Source organism: Myripristis murdjan, chromosome 9 (assembly GCF_902150065.1).
Source record: "Myripristis murdjan chromosome 9, fMyrMur1.1, whole genome shotgun sequence".
In the NCBI taxonomy this organism is placed as follows: domain Eukaryota; kingdom Metazoa; phylum Chordata; class Actinopteri; order Holocentriformes; family Holocentridae; genus Myripristis; species Myripristis murdjan.
Genome location: NC_043988.1, coordinates 20,292,630 through 20,317,876, shown reverse-complemented (window position 1 = coordinate 20,317,876; position 25,247 = coordinate 20,292,630). Strand labels below are relative to the sequence as shown.

The 25,247-nt window shown below is 40.3% G+C and overlaps 1 protein-coding gene across 2 annotated transcripts; it reads left to right on the top strand.

Annotated features, from left to right (window-relative positions):
- The first annotated feature begins 4,873 nt into the window (after positions 1-4,873).
- slc1a3a (solute carrier family 1 member 3a) lies at positions 4,874-25,078 on the top strand. Of its 2 annotated transcripts, XM_030060827.1 has the most exons (11): positions 4,874-4,995; positions 5,703-5,785; positions 5,880-6,083; positions 7,696-7,833; positions 17,171-17,375; positions 17,866-17,908; positions 19,171-19,439; positions 19,605-19,838; positions 20,293-20,487; positions 21,039-21,173; positions 22,877-23,084. In XM_030060827.1, the coding sequence occupies exons 3-11, from the start codon at positions 5,900-5,902 to the stop codon at positions 23,082-23,084; spliced, it is 1,611 nt and encodes a 536-aa protein (XP_029916687.1). In that variant the 5' UTR covers positions 4,874-4,995; positions 5,703-5,785; positions 5,880-5,899. The 2 variants fall into 2 exon arrangements, with proteins under 2 accessions (XP_029916687.1, XP_029916688.1); XM_030060828.1 differs by having other exon boundaries at positions 5,703-6,083; positions 22,877-25,078.
- The last annotated feature ends 169 nt before the right edge of the window (positions 25,079-25,247 follow it).

Sequence of the window (25,247 nt, the reverse complement as noted above, 5' to 3'; positions counted from 1 at the left end):
CTAAAAGTATACTATTTTGATTCTGCAAAGTGAGTCTTTAAAGATAATTCTTTTCTCATTGTTCCTCCTCTCTGCAGTATTTCTGCTGGGGTTGGAACACAGTCAATGGTTGGAGATAAATTTGGTGGCTGTCAAAGTGAGATAATCTGTCACAGTTAAACATTAAGCTATAAGTTATTTTTGTCAGAGTTTCTGTCGTATGTTTTTTTCACTGTGAAGGAGCTGCATGATTACATATCAGTGCATGAACTGAGTTCCTCTCTGCTAACTGTCAATCACCTGAGACCCACAGGAAGACATGGACATCCCTGCCACCAAGTGTTATGACCCTGTCTAGGGGTAACTGGGGACACAACATGAAAGGTGCATCTTCCTCCACTCTCAAGCCGAGGAACACTAAATCTGACACAACAATGGCAAGTGAATCACACATGTTTGTTTACAGTTGTGAAGTGAACTATATAGAGTGCCAGGTACTAAAGGAGGATAGCTTCACGGTGGACGTCGACCAAAATAACAAACAAAACAACACTAACTCAGAGGTGGGAGATAACCTACAAAAGAAAGAGAAAAGAACATACAACTTAAGTAACCTCCCTAACTTAACAAAACCAGGAGAAAAGGAAACCACAAAGAAAAATGGCAGCCCACCCCTATTGTTACTTATCTCACCGTATATTTTAAACAAGAACAATATCTAAAGCTACAGCGCCCACAGTCGAGTTGGGAGCGGAAGAAGGGTGCCTCATTCCTCTTCCACTGGCCTCCATTTATAATACCTGCCCCGCTGGCTGGTCCAATCATGGCCATCCCGCTTCAGTCCAGCCAATCAGGCACCAAATCACTGCACAAACACACATACATTAGACAGCAATATGACCATAGGTCGTAACACAAGCAATCATTAAGATATTAGGATGACATGCTTCTTGCTTCCAGCATCTTTGTTTGCCAAGACAGCAGATCATGTCAAAAACAACAGTAATTGCCAAGTATGCATTGCAAAATGTTTGGGGGTAATGTAAACTAGATGTAGGTACAAGTAAATGAACTGTAACTCTGCACCTTTAATTTGATAGAGTAGTCAGTGCATGTCTGTCCTTGATGGTTTGTTGTTTCTTTTTTAAAGCTTTATGTTTTGTGCTGCACAAAATAAATCAAAGACATTTAAACAGTGAGAAGACTGAAAGAAGAGAAGAGAGAAGCAAAGTGAAGAGGTAAAACATGGAGGGGTAAGGAGATACTAAAAGATGGAGCAACAAAAAGTCTTACAAATGGAGATGGAGGTCCTAAAAAGACATATGGAAGTGACAGAAGGGGAGAGCATTGACTGCATGCATGAAAAACCAAAAGAAATTTAAAAAGCCTTTCTTAAAATAATTACACATGAAACATGAGCAATATGATACATGGTATTTCTGGAAATATAAAATTGCATCAACAGAGCCTGCTAGAGACCCAAGGAAAGAACCAGAAGGCTGTTGACCTGCCCGTGGAGCTCAATGTGAGGGTTCAAGATGAAAGAATTCATCGATCACAAGGCACCTGGATTAAATGAAAACTGAGAAAGTTTCAGGTTGCTACCCTCAATGAAGGGGAGAACTCACCAACAAGAAAGAGGAGACAGAAAAGCTCGACCTCACAGGTTAGTCAGCCCTTTTTGAGTCTTCATCCTCTCTGAGCAGGCAGGCCAACAGCAGGCGATGGCTTCAAAATTAAAACAAAGGCCCAGTGATGGTGCTGGACAGGCTGGATGACATCAGTAACCATAACCACCAGAGAGAGGAAGGAGGGGGAACAATATGGGAGGTGGGTCACCAACGAAGAGGTTCGGATTCTGCGCCTCAGATTTCACCCCTGGAGAGGAGAGCATGCAGTCTTCTCCTTATACTCCCAAGGAAAGAATGACAAAATGGCAGAAGAGCTGGTAGAAATTAACATTATAAATAATAAAAATAATAATAAAATAATAATAAAAATCAAACGAAATTAAATAGAGAGGAACCCTCAACATGGTCATACTTGTGTAATCTTTAATCACTTTTCCATGTGTTTGAAGGGTAATTACTTACGTGTATCTCTTTGTTTGTCTCCACAATCTGATAACCTAAGGCAACTGAACTGCCTTGAAGCCAGCTGTCGTCATTGCTTCTTTTCCTTCCCACATTCATTTCCATTTCAGCCCCGACAGACCTTTGTTTGATTCTTCTTCTGAATGAAAATGACATAAAATACTTACACACTGCCTTTCTATGTTGCTGAACTGTCTGCAAAGGAAATCAAGGCAAACGTATACATGTAGGGAGCCAGACAGCTGAGATCACATTCACGTAAACTGCTCCCACAGGACTCAGCTTGTTGACTGTTAATAGGAATATTCATATCATCACAGGTAATGCCAGTCCTTTGCCCAAATGTTTAATAAAGAGTTTGCAATTGTCCTGCCAGAAACCTGTGCCGACAAGATAAATAACAGTCTTTAAGCTACTTTCAGTTCTTGTCATGTCTATAAACTGCTCCCTCCACTTTGCAGATACATCTATGATACTCTTATATTTTATCACTCTGGTGAGAAAGAGCTGAAACAATGAGCTTGAAACACATTGAAACACAGCAGTCTCACAGAGGATCTGCCAGCATCGATGTCCAACCTTTAATCAATGGCTTTGTGTTTAAATGTAAGTGGTATAGCTGCAGTAATGTAGTAGGATCTGTGGCCTTAACATCTGATAAGTGTACCAGCCAGTGTGTATACTGTGCCAGTGGCTGTTGCCTAGTCTCCAGTCCTTCAGCAGTGATGAGAGGAGCTGTCCAGTGTTTCTGAGGCCCAGGGGATGACAGAGGAAGACCATAACACCGTTAGGATTCTCTTTCCCTGCTATTCAGCTCTAAACTGCCTGTTTGTCCAAGGCTAATGATGGTTATCTAAGCATCTCTGAGGAACGATTGTATCACAAATAATCCAATGCTTCTCTTTGTTGCTCAGTTTATATTATGAATAATGAATCTAGTGGACAGCCCCAAGGATTCGCTTTGGGTTTGCAAAGGTCTCAAGCTGCAGTGTGTCCTTGTTTGCTTTGTTTTTTCACACCTTCAGTGTTTGTTTGACATGTTGAAACCAATATTGTTACTAGATCAGCCATTCTCAAATTGCGTCATACAGGCCAATGGCGGCCCACAGAAAGTTTTCTGATGGCCCATGATGTGTTAGTTGATTTCATCATCATTTAGGAAAACTGACAGAAACACTAAAGTAAAGAGAGTTGTTGCAACAATACAGCTGTCTGGTCTACTCTCATTGGTGTAAACGGACAGATATCAGAATATTGAAGACAATGTACTTGTAAGTTTCATCTCCTCTCTGAGTCTTTTAGTGTAAACTCACCTGACAAGAGAGCTGATGATTTTCATATGGCGAGCTGATAGCCACACAGTTCTGCAGCTGTGCAGTCAGCGCAACAGAACAAGTGATTAAAGAGGAATTGACTGCGCTACAGCCAGCGACCTTTTCAACTCCAAGTCATGTTGGTCAGCTGGAGAGCAACCCTTGGCCATATTTAGATCCGACAGCTGACAGTTGATGAATAGTCTGCACACCAAATAAAAATGCTGTTAAAGTATGTCTTTTTGAATCACATTTCTTTATTTTACCACATGACGTGAAAATACGCCAAACTAAAAAAGTAGTTTTTAAGTGAATGCTCTTACATTTACTTTTAGTTAAGTAGTTTTCTTACATGATCACTTTTTCTCATAATCAAGTACATTTTTTGATGAGTAACTGTGATCTTACTCAAGTGAAATTATTCTGAACTCACTCCACCCATGCACATTGCTCAGGTACAACTCACTTCTGCTGCCAAGCGTCCCTGGGGAAAAAAAAAAAAAAATACTCCGCTAATCTTTTAACAGTCAGTATTTAGCCAACATGTGCTTGCATCATCTTCCATGAAATAATTTTCCTTTCAAAGCCACTGTGACCCCTGTGACCAAACCTTGCTACTTGTTACATTTTAACACATCATGCCAAGTCAAAAATGGCCCATCTGAAGCTAACAACCACAGTAAGATCATAACATAACATAGTAAAGCCCCCCTGATCCCCCAGCACAGTTATCACTGGTGTTTGCACTTCTAACAGATTGTTCCTTTCACAGCCAAAAGTTGCATGGTACCAGCTGTACCACAGACACTAAATATTTACCTGCTGTGTTTAGCTCGGCAAACTAAGGACTCTGTCATCTTTCAGGGAGAAAAAAAGAGGACTAAGTGTACTTTGAAAAGTGTGCAAGCTGAACTGCCTGCATGTGTGCTACAATGGTGCAAAAGAAGCCAAAAGGGTGAACTGGTGTCAGTGATTGACTGACGACCATATCTGTGGGCGATATGCCAAAGTAAATACATGAATGGGTAATCCACTTCTATATTTTTTGATGGATGGGAGGACTTTTACTTCTTTGTTGATTCATTCTCCACAGGAACCTACAATCAGCCTGAACTTATCAAGTGTGAAAAACCATTTGAAAGGAAGACTGGGAGAGGGAGAGGAGAAAACAAGAAGGTCCTTTCTCTTTTTCCTACTTGGAAAAGCTCATTATTCCTCAAGCTCCCATCTGAAAAGCAGAGCCCCCCCCAACACACACACACATACACACACACACATCCTCTTACTTTACTTTTTAAGTCCCCGCCTCCCCTCTCCACAAGCCCACACTGTGTGTGTGACTAGCTTTTTCTTCTACTATGCACCGCCTCCATTCTCTCACTGGCTCTTTCATTCCCTCATCCCCTCCACTGCACCCTCCTTTCCTCCCCCCTCTCCTGTCCTCTCTCTCTCACTCTCTCTCTCTCTCTTCAGTGCTGGTTGCTTACACCAACCAGCTCACAGCCAAGGAGCTCTTCTGTCCGTCTCACACTGTCCGAGAATTTAAGCCAGAAATAACCCCACCAAAACTGAGAAATTACTGTACAGGAAGTAATTGCTCAAGTCTAAAGGTACAGGAACAGCTCCTCTTTCAACATTTTACCATTTTCTGTGTGTGTGTCTGTATTTATTTTTTTACCAGTCGACGTGTGTTTGCGTGTGTGTGTGTGTGTGTGTGTGCATGCAAGAAAAGTCTGTTGTGACTCAATCTGTGTAATCACTATCAGAATACCCATCCATATGGGCCATACTGTTTTCAGTAAGGACGTTTGCTTTGTGGTTGCGTGTGCTCCATGTGGTTTTGACTCAGGGAGAAGGCTTCTGCTCCGCTTCAGCAGCATTTTGCTGTATTGTGTTTTTTTATGAAACATTTTCTGTTCATGAAGGAACATTCATCAGACCTTTCCTAATTTTGCGTTTATTGTTAATTATGCATTCTGTATTGAAATGTGGTTCAGTCCAATCTGTGCGTTGTTTAGATAGATAAATAGATTTACTTTACTGATCCCAAACTGGGAAATAATTTCCACACTAGGAAATTACTAAAGTTACTGATTGTTTGACTGAGTGACTGTTTAAATTGACTTTGGGATGTTGACAATACTATCAAACATACATCAAATGGTAAAATATCTAACTTTTTTTGTCTGACTGGATAAAAAATGTGGCACGGTGTATGACTGTTTTTAAATTTTATTTTCTATTTGATTTGATTTGATCATTATTATCCATTATTATTGTTTTTTGAGCTCCTTACGTATCTGACGTTTACTTTTAGAAATCCTCAGTCCCCTCATCCTGAAGTGTCAAGCCACACAGAGAAGGAGAGGACACTGATATAATACGAGATAAGTGCAACAGGTAACAACATTATCAGCAGGATCTTCCACATTCATGCCAGAGTGAGGTGGGACTGAATTCAAGTTTCTACAAGTTTGATAACGGATTCCCGCAGTACCATCCCCAGCTGTAGCCATGACTCAGAGCAATGGGGAGAACGCGCAGCGGACCCGGAGTGGTTTCCACCAGCTCCGGGACAGGATCCAGTCTCGTTCACTGATGGCAAAGAAGAGAGTGGAGAACATCACCAAAGACGATGTGAAAGGATTCTTTCGGAGAAATGCCTTTGTGATCTTCACTGTTGCTGCTGTTATCATCGGTGAGTGGGTTTAATGTCCTTAATGTTTTTTTGTTTCTTTGTTTTTTTTCCCCATGCACTTTAGTTAGTGAGATGATTTAATATCATCTCACTAACAAGATTTTTTTTTATCATCAATTTCCTACCCTCAAACTTTGAACCTCAATGAGTCATCTGGGAACTGAGGTGACAAAACAGTTGAGATTCCTGACTTGCCTTCACATGAAAAGATTTTAAAGATGGGTATGATAGGGCCCTTATTTATAGAGACTGAATAAACTATGTTCAGTTTGAATGAATTTCAGCTTTTGCTTTCTTCTTTGCCACTTAAGTGTCGCTGTCAGATCTTGTTAATTCAGCCCTGTTTCCTGCTTCCTTTGTTTCTGTTACCTCGCACTTTGCCTGTACACCTGCTAACTACTTCAGTAAAGACAACAGCAACTACGCCTTGCCTCCGTGATCTGTATTTGGATCCACTTGCCTGCTCACTGTGACAAAAATACTACCTTTGTTTCTATTTCTTTCTCCTCTCCTATTTCTCTATCATTACTTGATGATACTCCTTTCAGATACATCTTTCAAAAGAAGGCTCCAGATTTTCTCTGTCACCCACACAATCAGTCAGTGTGGTGTGACGACCCCCTTCGAACCGGATGGAAGAAGGAATAGAACAGAAAGAAACTAATAGGGTCAGGGAATGGGGAAAGCTCAGATGAACTGTGCAGGCTGCCCCAAACGTGACCCCTTAGCTGACTCTTGACATGTAGCCATTAACCTTTGAACCTCGCCCAGTAGGAAGTGAGCCATGCCCACCCACTGCTTCCACATCTGCAGCCCTGATTGAATTACACAGTGCCAGGAAGAAAACATTTGACTGATTGTGCTACTATGCACGGTTGGCTTTATTTTAGGCCCCTGGGTCAGCCACCTGGACCTGTTGGAGGATTAGGGCTGCAGTGGTCAAACCTCCTTTTTAAGGAATGAGCTTCATTAGTCGGCTATTGAAGATAGTAACAGCAGCAGACATTTTTTACAGGAAGTTGAAAACCCTGTGACATCAGAGTTACAGATCTGACAACAGCAAAGCAATTAATCTCTCAAAACTGAGTGCATGATCACTTGAACTTGTGACTCAAGGAAGGAGCAACCCAGTGACTTCTAGTCTCTGACTGTTAGAGCCTGGCTAATCACATGTAGCCTATTCTAGCCTTTAACATGTTCCATTTAGCCTTTAATGATAAACTTGTAGTGATTACAGGTGTGATCCTGGTGTGCTTTAACATTTAAATGTCATTACACAGCTTTTCTTGCTGATTTGTCAGGGAGCTGCAAGGAAGTCCTAAACAGAAAAGATGTTTCTGTGTTTTCACCAAGTTGATGGGATTCTAAGAAAGAAGAACATTGATATTTATTGTTAAATCCAACCTGTTGATCAATTTTCAACTCTACATGGGTAACGCTGGTGCTGTCATATTGATCAATTGTAATATGCCATCGATACATATTGATAATATACTGTACCACTGCAAGTATTGAGCTTGGGGCTCACATAGTAATAAATCATGAAAGGCACTGGTCATTTTAACATCCAAAATCTTGATATAATGTGATATAATTCTTTTATTTTCCACAGGCATTATCATGGGATTCGCCCTGCGGCCTTATAAAATGTCTTACCGCGAGGTGAAGTTCTTTTCTTTCCCTGGAGAGCTGCTGATGAGGATGCTTCAGATGCTGGTGCTGCCCCTGCTGGTCTCCAGTCTCATCACAGGTATGGACCAGGGTACATGAGAGCAGCCAGAACACCAGGGGCTGCAGGTTCACCTCCCAGATCTACATGATAATGTATAGCTGCATTCACCCCATATTATGTGCTAAACAGAGAGTTAAGACAGAGGACAGTTATATTGAAGAAAATTATTGTACCAGACCAAACAAAGATAAATCATAGGTGTAAATGTATAATTTCACAAAATAAATAAATAAATAAATAACATTGTGAGAGGCAACATTTTTTGACACCACCGACTCACATTCTCTAGCCAAATACGACAGCCAAAGGGGAAGAGAAAATATTTCATTTGCTCACAACACAGACCACAATGCGTGGAGTGATGTGGTCTCACTCTCATTAAACATAGTTATGTGAAGCTAAGTGTTGATATGCTCCCCTCTAAAAACAGACCCAGGATTGGATTTCTCCAACACTATTTGCAAATGTCAAGAAGAAAAATTGATCCTGAATCTGCAGTCAGGAAATAAAGTTAATTTATGCATTCTTTCTGTGAAATGGCAAAGTTATTGTACATTTGGCCACTTTTTGGCGTTACTGATCGCACACTGGACAGAGGACAAAATTACTGTACAAATAGGATAATTATTGTTCATCTGGCAAAGTTGGATATACTGATCTACAGTCTCCTGCATACTAACAGAAATAGCAGACATCAGTAGTGCTAATAATTGTTTTAATACAAATATCTCAATGTTGCTCACACCTAGTGATACACAGTCATGCTTTCCCTCACACCCACTCTGTTGTAACACCATTGCAGGAAATATTCATAATGGTTTAGCTGTCAGTGGCTATTTTTAGTTCAAACATACTGCAGATAGCCAAAATTAGCCCATGCATCCCAGACACTTGCATTTCCAGAAGTTTTAACATTGTTTTGTTCTAAATTTATATCCAGAAACTGACTTATCCACAAACATACCCTGTATTGTATAATTGATATCATTGGACCCGCTTTACATTTTCTCTCACTCACATTGCCATGGTTACAGCGGTCAGTTTATATGCAGCCTGGGCCTTTGTGAAGCAACAATGATTGCAGCATCAGTGTTGCAAGTATGGAAAGAGTGGGACTATGTGTATTTAGACCATATCTCTCCTCTTGTATTTTTCTGTCTGTTTTTCTGTGAGATGTTTCCTAAGTCCTGAGTGTCATCTGTGTGAATGGAGCGTGCCAGTGGCAGCGCTGTTTGTTGTTTTCTTACTCCAATGTCCCCTAAGTATCTGAGATGGAGGACTGGGACTGATGTTTATTCAGCCGACGCTGTTTGTTGGTTTTAGGCCAAGCAGTGGATGGAGTTAAGATGACCTCATACAAGGGAGGGAGAAAGAGAGAGAGAGAGAGAGAGAGAGAGAGAGAGAGAGAGAGAGACTTGTTTGATAAACCAACTTAGATTCATGGTTTGAAGTTATTGGTCTCAGTCACATGCTTGTCCCATGTTCAAGGCCCCGGCCTTGGTGTTATAACATACCGTGTGCATTTGTAACTAAACTCTGTGTGTTTAATCAATAAGCAACTCAAGGTTATTCAATAGACAGACCTTATGTGTTTTTAGTAGACATCTGGGCCTTTTTGATTTTAAAGACGCCTCGATTATAGATGCCTGAACCGTGATCATAGCTGATGTAGCACACTATGTAGTAATTTGAAATATAATGTATGCTTTCAGAGCAAGAGGATACAAAAAATCATTGCATCTTTCTTCATAGACAATATAATTATTTCTAAATGTAATTTCATAGTTACTGTTATTATTAGTATTTTCAATTTAGTAGGCATTTTCAGTGGGCCCATGTGTATTTAGGCCTGTACTTCAGGAGAACCCAAACCTATTATAATGAGCTTGTCAACTCCAATCAAGGAATAAGAATCACTCCTTTCATTTCTACTATCATGATTATTAGATCCATTCAGTTAAACACTGGTGTTTTCTTCCAGGGACAAAGGCCCACAGGTTTGTTTTGGAGCAGAGCTCCTGGTTGTTTTTCTTGCTCTGGTGGAAGTATAGGTTTGATCATGGAACATGTGAGTGTCCAGTAGCACTGTCACTGACCAGCAGCAGGGACTGACGGAGAGTAGGCGGGACATAGGAAGACCTTGTGCTAAGTCATGATGCAGTGATTGACAGCAGCAGGGGCCAGTCTGCTGAGAGGAGGACATAGAGACAATGCCCGATAATAACCCGCTTTGTGCAGCAGTGGCGTGTAGCATCAGCATCTTCTGACATCATGTCACATGACAGAAGATACAATATGTGGAAGCCAACAAAGAGAACTGTTCTGCTGTCAAGACATCAACCACACAGCTCCTCTTGTGTGTGTGTGTGTGTGTGTGTATGTGTGTGTGTACGAGAAAGAGTGAGTGAGAGTGTCTCTGCGTGCATGTCCGCCTTAATTACTTGCGGGATAAAGTCATCCTTACGCGGACAAAACATGTCAAATACACAGCATACTGCATTGACATATAACATTTTACAATGGACGTTATGATCAGAAAAAGTATTGCTTTCCCATAAGATGATATTCAGCTAAGCTATTATATTTGGTCACTTGTGCCAACAAACAGGTGCAATGAGCCATCCCATAAGTAACTGCATTTGTACCAAATTACAATAAATTCCACACCTGGGCTATTTGTAAAATTTAGCAAATTAAAGTGCAAATTTAGTTTTTGCACTTTAAATAGTCTGTTTCAGTCCATTTGGGTGCTAGATCAATGGGATTTACCATACAGGAGAAACAGATTTGTCAACATTCTGCTTGATCTGATGTGGTAAACCCCACCCATCTGGTCTGTCATGCAGCATGCAAAAATGATCTCATATTGTTTGGATTGTGCAAGTTGTACTGATTATGAGTGATCAAACTTCCACAGAAGTTCCACAGAAACACACAGAACAAGAAATACAATGATCTGCAGCCTAAAGTTGACATGCTGTTTATTTATAGATTGTAGTATGGCTTGAAAAGGTCAAATTTCTCGTTTGAAGTTGTAATCAGGGCCACATCTAAGAACAGCCCAAGTTAAGATTTCCTGAATTTTGAACTTAACTAAATGATGCTTGGTAGGCGTAAGACGGGAAAAGAAAGAAAAGAAAGAAATTCATTTGGCAAGAAGAATAGAGTAGGAATAAAGAGAGAGACAAAATGACAGAAAAAGGAGAGAACAGAGTAGCAGAAAGTGAAAGGACGAGGGGGAGTTGAGAAGAGTGTTAGAAAAAGAGGCTGAAGAGGGGCAAAGGTTACAAAATTAATGAACACAAGGCGATGCAGGGACATGATGGCAACAAGCGCTCCATTTAGTTTTTATATGGTTTTACAGTCCCTCGCTTTAGAATAAGATTTAAAGGAAAGAACAATATCACAATGCATACTCACCATCACACATGTGAACTTAGCAGGAATTTGTCACAAACAAAATGGACTAAAACATGTGCAAAAATTTGTCATCAACAAAAAGGACTAGAAGATGTTGCTGCAGTTCCTGTGTGGTTGTCATCAGTAGCCAATCAGAAGTTTAGAATGGAGTGAGGTCAGAGGTCATGGTAACCATGCAGAGACATGGCCGAGAGCAACAAAAGGGGCTTTATCTGCCTGAGGCTGTGAATAGGAACTGTTTCACTACATGACATGCACACGCGCGTGCACACACACACACACACACACACAGATGCACATTCATATACACATGTGCACGTACACACCTACACGCTCACTGTTGTAAAATGATAAAACAAAAAACGATTTGGAGGACTGTCCTGCTGTTTAATATGTGGGTGAAGCTATTACATAATTTTTTTTGGCTAGTATATCAGATTACAGCACTACCGGAAATCCCTGTAATTTTTTCCACATTTTTACAATTCATCCTATGAAACCATGACTTCAGCTGAAAAGCCCAAGGGAGTACTGTCATAGATAAAGACACACCTTCTCGCTGTTCTTGAGGAGCAGTTTGACAGTGTTTCCATCACTACAGAACAGGAAAGATTGAGAGGACCTGTCACCCTGCCTAAAATAATGGAATTACCGCTTTCAGTGAACAGCGGTGCCATGAAGTCTAAATACCGTTTCACATACCTCTAATTCTAGTGCACAAGTTGCCTTACATACACATTTAGGAGCGTATCGACAACATCCACAACACGTCTTACTGCATGAGAGCACTGTGGCTAAGATCCTCTGACTTCTGCTGGAAACATGTGGCCCCAGTCCAAACAACCTTTCACTCTTTGACGATTGAATTATGCCTCTGTATGCCTCTTGCTACATTCTGTAGACAACTGTTTTTGAGCTGTTTTTCTGATGATGCAGGCCTTTCCTTTGAACTTTGAACAGATAGGCGGGCGGGAGAAGAGAGGCTTATGAGAAATGACTTGTCTTGTATGTCCATGACAGTGAGGGAGGGAGGGAAAGAGAGAAAGAGAGAGAGAGAGAGAGAGAGAGAGAGAGAGAGAGAGAGAAAATAGTCTCTTGACCCAGTGAAAAGGATAAAACTCCAGGGGCCTCCTCCATCTATAGCTCCACCTTTCTTTATCCTTGAAACACACACACACACACACACACACACACACACACACACACACACACGTTTTACTATCTTTGTGGAGACATTGTATTGACTTACTATACATCCATTCTCTATAGCATTTCCCTAATTAGGGAAATAGCCATTACCATTACCCATAACCATTACCCAGCTTAACCCTAACCCTGATTAACTTAGACCTAAGTCCAACCTTAGCCAATGAGCCAAAATTACTTTTTCCTTTGTGAGGATCCCCCAAAATGTCCTCAAAACCTGAATTGTCCTCACAGAACAGGTTATTTCTCAGTTGTTGGTCCTCACAAGTATTGTAAAACAAGCCCCCCACACACACACCTACCCACCCACCCACACACACACACACATACACAAACTCTTTCTCAACCCCTGCCCCAATGCTAACCACTCACCATGTGTGCAGCAAAGGCCATATTGTCTGCAGGCGCTTCATTACCAAAGATTAGAGGACACCACAGAAAATTTATAAGCCCGAAGAGAAACTGGACAGGCAGAGCGGATGTGGGAAGCGAAAAGAGGAAAACATGATGATTATGGAGGAGGGAGGCAAGGGGGAGAACAGCAGCAGGGATAAGGCTGGGGAATGGGGAATGAGGTGGAAGGAGGACAGAGAAAGACTTACACCAGTTTTGGATGGTTCTGTGTAACTCTGCCAGGGTTGTTTATGAGATTAGGAAAGCAGACACAATATTTGAGAAGAAGAATGCACTTAAAATAGCAGATGGCAGATGACTTTTCCCTCAAGACTTTGTGCTTAGCTTGTGTTGTTTATGCAAGAAGTGAATGGAGTTAGCCAGAGAACAAGAAATGTTTTCATGCTGTTGATTCATGAATGATGAAAACTGAAATTTTATTTTCAAAAGTCAAGCCATAGCCCATAGACTAAAAATCTATACTGACCAAAGGTCAAACTTCATTCATAGCATACTGAATGTTACCTAGCATACTATGTGATAAAATATTAACATCTACTTATGTTCATGTTATGGCATCTTATAGCCTCCAACATTGGAGTAGTCATATATTTGAGTTTATTTGACAATTTATTATACTGTCATTGTGTGCACACAAGAATAAGCTTGTTTCCTCATTTTAATTAATTCAAGTGTACAAGATATGGCCTTTTAATAGAAAATGTCCTGATTTTGGTACATTTGTACACTCACATTGATAAGCTTGTGTCCTCGACTTAATTAAATTAAGGGAGATGTTCCATATCTGATGTGAAGGTCTAAGGACACAGGATGTTGTATTGCTGTGAAGCCCCTTGAGGCAAATTTGTAATTTGTGGATATTGGGCTACACAAATAAAAATGATGTGACTTGATTTAAATGGCCACATTTTTAAACAGTGTGTGTTTAGCTCCTGCAGCAAGTTCCAGTCAGATTTCACTCACTTGCCATAATTAGCTGAATTTACTTGATTGCACTCACTTACTGAATAAGGCATCTGATAAATTACAGTGGATAGTGGATGAGTTATTACGCCATTACCTACTGGCAGTATTTGCCATGAAAGGCGTGATTATTAGCAATAAACATCAGCTACATAATAAACATCCTGCTGGCATATTAAGAGCTAAAAAGGTCCGCCACTATTACTATAACAAGTCAGTGTCTGCTGTTGACTTATGTTACTCGGATGCTTTTTTTTTTTTTTGCGACTCAAGCCAATGTTTTATCATATGTGTGGGAAAGTGTGTGATGAGCTACAGAATTGCCTCTGCTATGCTCTGTACCCAGCCTTGGCAGCATTAAAGTTAAGTTAGCCTCCAGGTAAAATCTTGTGAGAACTGAAGGGTTATTATTTGTGTGGGAGCAGTGAATGTTCATTGGCCTACACACAGGCCTCTTGCAATTGCTGTGCTCTGAACATCAACCTTTTCTCCTTTAAGCACTTTTGTGTCTAATGAACATTCCCCATATGAGAAAGAAAGTCATTCTCCCTCCTCTGCTGCAGTTTCAGTTCTCTCCCTCTTTTGAAAGGATGGAATTGGTGAGGCTGCGTCTGTTGTTGCCTGGACAACAGGCTGAGGATCAATTGTGTCCGTACGAGGCCGACTAAGTCAACAAGTTTTCCCAGGGCTGTCAGAAAAGGAATAGGAGGGGAGAAGGAGAAGGGGTATGGTAGGGGGAAGGGGTGGCCATGAAAGAGGATTGAGGCAATAAGATCAGTGTGTAAGAAAAAAAAGAGAGAAGAAGGAGGGTGGCCGAGGGGTTAGGGAGGAAGAAGAGGAGGGGAGGGGCACACTGAAACAAGAGGTGTAGATGGAGGGGTGGTAGGGAGAGGAGGTTAAGAATTTGGGGTAAGAGAATGAGGGAGGGAAGGGAGAGAGGAGGATCAAAAAGAAATGGATAAAGGCTCAGTTCCTGGGCATGTTGAGACAAGAGGAACAGAGAGGGCCAAACAGGGGGCAGTAGGCCCTCACATCCCACACATACACACCCACCCACACCCACACACACATACACACCCACACACACACACACACACACACACACACACACACACACACACACACACACACACACACACACATATGTATACACAGAGTCAACATCTGAAAGGAACACATACATCTCCTGTCGCACAAAGCCTGCTTTGCCTTGTACAGCTCTGAATGAAGATAATGGCCATAATAGGATCTGACACTTTGAAAATACAACGCTAACGTCATGCCCATTGAAGTGCTCTCAAATCCCCATCTCTGAATGGCCATATTTCTTTTGCCACCATTAAAAACTTTAAAAAGTCTGTTTCATGTTGTTCAGACTGTAGAGGAGGTTCAACCTTCTTGTAAACTCATTCTGGCATGTACAAAACTTTGTGTTTTTGGTTTAGCATTTTTTAACTGGCAACACACATTTTCCAAAACAATTTTTCTTGCCAGAACCTAGAACCCACTTTGTGGATTACTGTGCAGGCCAACTAATAAAATTCACCACATTATTGTGAGTTACGTGCAAAGTGACAGTATCCAACCTATCTTGAAAGAATTTTGGAATGCTATGGTAGAAAAACATAGCCAATAATCAGCAAGATACACATTTTTATTACTCAGTAGTAATAAGTTATTTCTCCAGAATTATCATTATCCTACCAATGATAAATATGTTTCCTGGAATTGTATTGCAGCTCATTTTACAGTTTAATGTGTCCAGTAGTTGGTTCATGACACAGTCATATTTTGTTTGTTTTTTTCAGTTGCATTCTAAATCAAGTCTAAATCAAGTCAAATGAAATTTTATTTAGCACAGTTTATTCAACAGAAATCTCAGCATGCTTCTAATATTGACTGAATATACTTCATAGCTTTCAGGCTGACCTTCTCTATGCACAAAATGACTTTATGCTTACAAATCTGCTTCCAATTGAGATGTAATGACAGAGAAACCTTGGCTCAAATGCAAAACGTAATGATCTTTGGTTATAGTATATACATTGCACAGCTGTTGTATAATAAAACACAAGTTAGTGACCTTGTTCTCTACATTAAGATTTCCTACATGATAGAAATATTGAGACTGTTGTACTGTAGTACACATTTCAGTCTGTTATCTGTGTTTACAACAAAATTACATTGCATTTCCCACTGATGTATGATCAAATAAAAGACAGAGATTGCAGCGATGCCAGCTCACTTTGGGGTGATGTACACAACATCCTCAGCAGCAGGAACTAGGGTCTCAGCTGTTTCTTTTGAATGTTGTTGTTTTATTGCAGTTTCTCTCTGTTACTCGTATGCGTGCACCCAGGGGCGCCGCCAGGGATTTTGGGCCCCATGAAAATAAATCTTATTGGGCCCTTGTATAGCTGGCCAATAGGCAAACCTTTTTATTTCAGGCCTGTCGAGGGCTCCCTCCCACATTGTGGCCCTGGGTAATCAGTCCCACTTTTCCCCCCACTACGACGCCCCTGCGTGCACCTATTTACAGTGCATATGCAGATTTGCATCAGACCTGCTCCCTCTGTTGCTGTAGGTGTTGTTTTCCCACTAGTAAAGGTCAGGCTCAGATTGTGTTTCCTCCTCTGAGACTGCACCCCTTTGTCCTCACAGATAGCCAGGCAGATAATCCAGAGGGGTGTATTCCACCAATAATTACAACACTATTTCCCAGGCTAGCTGTATGGCCATAGAGACAGAGAGTCTTGAAGAAAACATGTGTACAGGACAACATGATAAGGGATGACCTGGATGGCATGTTTAGATGGAAAACAACATAAAAATGTGCATATTGGCAAATTGACCTTTCAGAAAAATATCACCCCCATCCCCATGCCCTTCATGCTATTATAAATAAATGCCATTTTCTTTTGTTATTTTCTTTTGGTGACATTCTGTGACTGTATAGATGTCTTAACGAGTGAATGGATTCCTAATGTAAAATGGGGAAATGAATGAATAAAAATAGGCAGCCGATGAAAAGAATGAATCAGTCAGTTGATCTGTAAATGACTCAGTGATGTCCAACACAGCTTGGCTTCTTTGCATGCGTACTACTGCTCTGGCTGCAGTAGTACTTATTTGGAATTCCTGTAGGCCTACTAATGTTTTGTAAATGTACGACAGGCATCTTTTACAACAATAGCTATATCTCTGCCTAGAGTTGGCAGGTGGCGTATTTGGGCAGCCATGTTCAGAAAACTGTATGTATGGTGACAGAACACTGTGTAGAAACCCCTGTACTGCTGATACAGAATACAGCTGGGAGGGTTTCTGTAATGTATGACTGGTATATTCTCTGCAGGTATGGCCGCGCTGGACAGTCGCGCGTCTGGTAAGATGGGTATGAGGGCGGTGGTTTACTACACCACCACTACTGTCATCGCTGTGTTCATCGGCATTGTCATGGTACTCATTATTCACCCTGGAAAAGGATCCAAGGATGAGTTCACCAAGCAGCAGAAGATTGAGCAGGTCAGCCCGGCCGATGCCTTCCTAGACCTTATCAGGTACTCTCCCTCTCTCTCTCTCTCTCTCTCTTTCTCTCTCTCTCTCGCTCTCTCTCGCTCTCTCCCGCTCACACACACACACACACACACACACACACACACAAATGCACAGATATTCTACTGGAGGGCAAGTATGAACTTTCAAGAGCTGCATATGCTGAATTTACAAAATATTATACACTCATAGTCACATAGTGGTGACATGTCAAGTAAATGCCCTTATCTCTCATTGTTTTGCTTTATTAAATCAACACCAGTCACAGTGGAGGATGCAGATACAAAGATGCAAATTAGCTTTTTTTTTTTTTTTTTTTAGCTTTGAGACAACTCAGATGTGGATTTTCCCAGTGGGGTATAGCTCAATATTTCGAGGATTTTCCTAACATTATTTTATTTTGGTTTGCATTTGCAAAGGTGCGCATTCACTGTGTGGGTAATTAGATATGTCCACCCCCCCAAAAAATTGTATCACTTTCATTTTGTATTCCAGAAACATGTTTCCTCCTAACCTTGTGGACGCATGCACCAAACAGGTAAATCTCACCCCATGTTCTCACTCACCTTGTCCTTTTCCTCCCCTTTCCTTTATGTATTTTATTAACCCATTGTATAAACTCTTGTAGTTTGGTATCTTAATTGCCTCTTTTAAGCATGTCATTATCTACGCTTGGCTGTTTATTTAAGAGCATTGCTTAGAAATTCTCAAAGACAGGGTTAACATTTAGTGTTTTAGTCTCTTTTCAGTGTAAATTACAATGACACTCACTTCTACTGGCCATCAACCACTAATCAGAGATCTTTATTAAGTTCTAACTGCTGAACTTAAATTTATGTCTCAATCAGCAATAAAATCTAAATCTGCTATGTAATAAATCATATAATGATAAATTATTTTCTCTAAATCTGCTCGTCAAGTTTGGATTTAGCAGCAAAAAAAAAAAAGAAAAAGAAAAAAAACTGAGCAAAGGCTTTCAGAGTAATGTAGGCTGTATTTGGTGGATAGCATTGATGACTTGAAGACCACATGACAAAAGCATATTATTACATCAATTCATCAGAAAGATCACCAGTGACCAGTGAAGTCAGACATCATGGAGATTACCACAATCTTCATGGGAAGGAGAAACTCCTAAAATGTTTTGTTTTGTTTTGTTTTGTTTTGTTTTTTTACAGAAATGACAATGTCATGACAAGGCCTTTCTACTTTTGCAATATAAGTCAGGAGCAAAGTGATTATTTTTTTCAGTTCAGTCAAGGATTATGTAATCATTTAGAAAAAGGTCCCTTTCCTCATCATACATTTATTTAGATCTTTTTATCTGACCTTGCTTGCCACTTGCTGTTGACATTGTCTAATTTATGAGCCAGACGCTTTCCTCTCTTGCCACTTTCACTGCCCCATTCTAACATAAAACATGCATTTGGCCCGATTATTAAATTTAAGCATGGCTGTTACAGAAACTATGATTGCCTCCATTTACAGACACACAGAGGCACTCTTTGTAAATTGTTCATTCAATTAGCTTTTGTGTCAATTACTTGCTGTACCACGTATCTCTAATCTCGATCATAATTGTGGATTCTATACATTTAAAACAGCAACATGTAATATTTTAGTCTGAAAATTTATAGTACAATCTAGAGGCCTGCTTTACTGTCGCTCAGTCAGATATAATCATATCATCATGTTGTATGTTATTTGCCCCTGAGCCAAACCCCAACAAAATGATTCTTGAATAAACAAAGCAGATATTGAATACATATCTCATGCTCTTGCCATCTGTTTTAAATCCAGCACAGGACACAGTATGGCAAGAGAGTGATCCATGTGAAGGTGACGGTGAATGACACGTTATACGCGCTGAATGGCAGCCAGGACATAACACAGGAGGAGGTGATCCCAGTGTTGGGGTCTGTTGACGGAGTGAACGCCCTAGGCCTGGTGGTTTTCTCTATGTGCTTTGGTCTGATCATTGGGAACATGAGGGAGCAGGGGCAGCCGCTGAAGGACTTCTTTGACTGCCTCAATGAAGCCATCATGAGACTGGTTGCTATAATCATGTGGTGAGTGTGAGGAAGGAGGGTGGGACATTAACTATGTCTTTACAGATGCAGGGATCGATGAGTGGATGACTGGCAGACTGGATGAACAAATGTATTTAAAAAACTTTTCAATAAAATAGTGTTTGAATGCATGACTTAATACTGGAAACCTCCCTCCATCCTCAGGTACGCTCCTATCGGTATCCTGTTCCTAATTGCTGGTAAGATCGTGGAGATGGAGGACATCTCGGTCATGGGAGGCCAGTTGGGCATGTACACAGTGACGGTCATTTGCGGCCTGCTAATCCATGCCATCTTCGTCCTTCCAACGCTCTACTTCGTCATCACAAGGAAGAACCCCTTCGTCTTTATTGCAGGGCTGCTGCAGGCGCTCATCACTGCCCTGGGGACATCTTCCAGGTATGTAACTGTGTTGAGCTTTACTGAGTTACAGTACCGCTGGGTACAGCTCTCCACTGTAAAATCAAATGCTCACAGACCAGCAAGAGATCAGCACTCGACAGTACAACTGTGCGTGCTTGGTCCAAAAATAATTATGGTCCAGTCCGGTTTCATTCCTGTTGTATATGAACTTCTGCACTTTGGAAAGCTGGAAGTTCCTCCATTGTTGAAGACTTGAACTGAACAATTTCCAGACCTTGATATATAATCAGCCTTCAGAAATGCCGCAAAATCTGTAAAATTCATAAAACTGAATAAAGTAACTTCACTAATGCCTTTATTATATTATTGTTCTAATTTTGCACTTCTGAAATGCAATTGTCTGACATTGCTCACAACTCCACCTCCTTTTCCCTCTCTTTCACGATGTCTCTCATCCTGCCTCTCCCTTGAACCTACCATCCACTCTCAGTTCTGCCACGTTGCCCATCACCTTCAAATGCCTTGAGGAGAACAACAAAGTGGACAAACGTGTGACCCGTTTTGTGCTCCCGGTCGGTGCTACCATAAACATGGACGGAACAGCCCTGTACGAAGCCCTGGCAGCCATCTTCATCGCTCAGGTCAATGATTATGACCTTAACTTTGGACAGATTCTCACCATCAGGTATGCGATATACAGTATTCTTGAAAATGTGCTACATTTCTTGGTTGAGAAACAGTCATTTATTACTTTCACTTTGGTGTCAGTGCCACCTTTTTGTACAGCTAAAATGCAGCCAAAACACTTTGACTCAATAAGCAACTTGGTGTTGGCCTCTTTTTCTCTGCTGTGTGTTGGATATGAGTCAGTCTTGGGGATGGATATACAGTAAATATCTGTATCACATTTGCCTTTCATCATTGCAAAACTTGCTGCAGCAACACAGAGGGAGCCCTCTCCAAGTCTCAAAACCACAAGTCCCAACTTGATAGATACAGGCTCACCACCAGCCCAGCTATTTCACATCAAATGGTGGATTGTATTTCAGCCAAGGGAATGAATTTAAGTGACCAATTCAGATCTGTTACCAAGAAGTAACTGCTAGAGAGATCAAGAAGATATGTATTCTTTTCCCCTGCCTGTAAAATTAAACTTGGATTGCAATGACAATTAAAACACAGCCAAGTTTTGACTGGTGTCTAAGGATCTGTCTTCCTGTGCTCTTTGGCCTCCAGTATCACAGCCACAGCAGCCAGTATTGGAGCAGCTGGAATCCCTCAGGCTGGATTGGTCACTATGGTGATCGTGCTAACGTCTGTCGGTCTGCCCACTGATGACATCACACTCATCATTGCTGTTGATTGGTTCCTGTAAGTATTGGCTATACAATTTCACAGGACACAATTTGCTTAGATACTGAATTACTGAAGGAAAACAAGGGTTGTGCTTGTGCTTGATCGCACTGAGACTTGATAAACTTCACCACCATTTGAGTATTACAGTATTAGTATAACATATGAAAGTATTCCCTTGTGGCTGTGACTTCCTCTGCTAGCACCAAATTAAATTCTAGGTTCTGCACTCTGCACTAGCAGGAGACAGTGGAGAGTCTTGGCTAAAGAGCAGTGGTTTAGTCATGAGGAGATAAAAGATAGTGTGGTATGAGTTTGATCAAATCACTGCCAGTTTTTTTTTTTCTTATTTTTTGGCAAGCTGTATGCACTTGACTGGGTTACAGCGTAGGTTAAAGAGGCACTCCCCTCACATTCCATGTCCCTCAATCCATCTGGTTCTGATTCTGCCGGCATTTTATTACACTGCTCCAGTATTCTGGTTGTAGTGTTTCATGTGGTCGAGTAATTGCCTTGAGCTAGTGAAAATATACCTCCAGTAGTCTGATGAGGGCATTGAGTGGGAATTGTTATTGCACACAATGTTTTTATGTGCATAAACCTGTTAATATCCTCCACATGGATTTAGTTAATGATGTCTTTTTTGGAAATTTTCAATGTATCTTGTTTGTCCTCAGTGTATAAATACATTGAGTAGCATATTCACTGTTGGATAAAACCTTGTAACTCCTCATGATCCTTTACTGGTGAAGAAAATTCTACTACTCTTGGTCTAATAAAAGCCTTTGAAAATTCTTTGGACCAAAAAAATTCAGGTTGTCAAATCGCAAACAAAGCCATTTTGTTACTTAGTGAGAAGTTGACACTTTGCAAAACGGAAGAATGGCACATGGGAGGACTGAACTGCCAGTCTCAGCAAGATTGAGACTTCAAACTTATAAGCACATCAGAAGAATACTGAGACAGAATCAGGGCTGGATGATATGCTAAAGAGAAATATTTGCCTATTGTTTTGACAGGTACTGCGTTTGTGATATGATTCACAATTTTAGCGGGAACAATCATTTTACTGAAAAGAAAAAAAAACTTTGAAATGATGATGATGTGGCTTTTGCTGGGGTCAGCACCAAACAAACATGTTTTCTTACATCTGGAGAATACTTTTTGTCTCTCTGCAGCACCACAATGCTTCATTTATAATGGTATTTTGTCATGCTTTTTACTTTTATTGAAAAAAACTGCAGCTACTTTGATTTGGATTATGGACTTGGCATTACTGAGATTCTGATAAGATGTCAATTAATTGTTCCACTCAGAATGGACAGAATGCTTTTTTTCTCCAAAATAAACTTTATCAATGGTTTCTAAAGTATCCAAACTTAACCCTATAAAGCCTGAACTATGAAAGAATTGGCAGAAAATTCAAATTTTTTGAAATTGAACCCTTTATTTAGTCCTATAACAAAATATATATAAAAAACTAAATAAAAAAATATGTTATTACACGACCTTCCTGGTGTATGATATATGATATGTACTTGAAGTGCCAATGGTATGGTCCAGGGTGAACAGGGGAAGTGTTCAAAGGTATACAACAGTATTTTGGTCAAGTGTTGATTAAACTGAAAACGAAAAACGGAATTGAAAATGTGTATCATATATGATACAAATGGCTTTATAGGGTTAAAGATAGATCTGTCTTATCCTCTCCTCTCCCTCAGGGACCGATTGCGCACCACCACTAATGTCCTCGGAGACTCCATCGGCGCAGGTATAGTGGAGCACCTGTCTCGCCACGAGTTGCAGAACAAGGACGCAGAGATGGGCAACTCAGTGGTGGAGGAGGCCGACAAGAAGCCGTACCACCTCATCTGCCAAGAGAATGAGTACGAGAACGAGAGAGCTGCTAACAGCGAGACCAAGATGTAGAGGGAAGATTTTCTCTGTGGCTGCCTGCATTCTGAGGAAGAAAAAAAATAGGCTATGTGCATTGAACCTTTTTTTTGTTGTTGTTGTTTGTTTGCACCAGAAAGCTCTACTTCATTTGTTATGACACAAACCTTCCCCTCGTGAGATGGAAGGATTCACATAAAATGGATCTATGGATAGAATCTATCTTATTAATACACTTAGCAAAGAGGAGTTCAACCAGTGTAGGATGTCTGATGTAAAACCCTCTTGATGCCATGTAAACCTGAGATGCTTCTCTGGAATGCTGCTTTTCTAAGGGTCTGTGCTGTCTCGTTGTATGTATGTCTGTCATAGGGTGGCAGTCGTTTACCGTATAGAATGAACTACTCTGAAGCCTGGTGGTCTGTGGTGTATCTGCATGCTATAGCCAACTCCCCTCTGAGTTGTTGTAAGTACTTTCACTCTTAGGGGGGCAGTGTTGCTGCAAGTGGTTGGACACAGTCAAACACAGCACATACAAGCGCCCACCTTTTCTCACTCTGATTTGTACACTTGTTTAATTGTTCATAGATGATACATTTGATAAATCGCATGGAAGTGGTAGGAAAAATGTGCAGAATCACATAGCAGCAGGAGAAAAGAGTTGGCTATAGGGCGACCAGGCTCATTTCTTTTGGGGGAAAGAAGGGCTCTGCTTTCACAAGTCCCTGTACAGACTTTAGTGGCTTTATTTTGCCTGTGTTCTTTGATTTTATGTTTTTGTACAGGTATACATTGACAGGATGATGGTGTTTAAATAATTCAAAGCAGACATAGTTTCGTCCTCGTCGTAATTGTCTCTGGCAGTGAAAACTATTATTAGGCAAAGAAGCGCTGAGAATATCTTGGCAACTGTTGTCAACACTTTGAGCTCTCGTTTCCACATTGTGTCTGACAGTTCGATCAGTCTAGTTTTCAGTTGAATACATTGTGAATTTCTTGAACCAATCATTAGGGCTGGCAAACCAAAATAACTCAAGATTTGAATTGTGAATTTGCTGAGAAACTTATCTGATCAGCTACCAAGAGAATTTGAACTGTCCAAATTGAGATCAGCATTTTAAGTAGTCTAATCAAACTTTTGACCAAAAATGCACTAAAATCGTCATCCAAATTTCCGGTGTTTTTTGCAAAGAAATCGCTTCCATTTCCAAAGCAAAATAGCAATGATTTTAATTCTAATAAATGCCTCACAACACTAAGCTTTTTTACTGAGGCAGACCAAACCTAACCCTGGAATTCAAAATAATGATGTAGTTTAAACACTCTTTTAGTCACTCACATGCCAATATTTTGCAATCTCCTATTAATATTTGATTTCAATTTGTTTGATGAAGTAGTGATTTTAGTAGATTGGTAATTTTAGTTCCAATTTTGTTTTTTACTTTTTGACCATGAAGCGTTTAAAATTTAGCCTGACTATATTCTAATCTTGACTATTTTCAATTCAAACCACTGTAGGTAATAAAATATTCTTATTTCATATGGTTTAATATGGACTAATGATATAAGAAATTTTACTGCATTCACTGTGTTTTTACCTTCCTGAAATTTCTAAGTACTGCTCCTATCTGAATAAATTCATTACCTGTAGAAATCTCATTCTTTGTTAGCAATATTGCTTTGTATAGAAGTTTCCTCTGAATATATTTTTTTAGAGAAATGTAGATATCTGTGTACATTAATTGTAGATTTGAACTGTAAAAGGATACTTAAACATGACGTCTGAAAAGATGCTGTAATCGTGCTCCTGTCAGATTTGAGTAGCAAACTAATGATCCCCTCGGTTCCTTTTACAGATGCCTCACCGGCTGACTTAAATGACCAAATGTTGTTGTTTTTTTCTACACACTTAAGGAAAAGTAATAGTTCCTTTGTTTACAATTGCTGATGCCTGTCTTTATATGACCATTTCTCTAATGAATGCAAATGTTGAAGCACACACACACAACTGAATGAAAGTAGTTTTTTTCTTGTATAGATTTTTTTGGAATAAAAATAAACAAATAAATGAAATCAGTGGCTCTGTATTTATAATGTGCATCTGAAAGAATGAATCTGAGATATGAGACTTGAAGCCTCCCAGTGAAAAAAACATAAACAACGGTTTGACAAGTAGAAGTGAAAGTACAACAGCTAAAC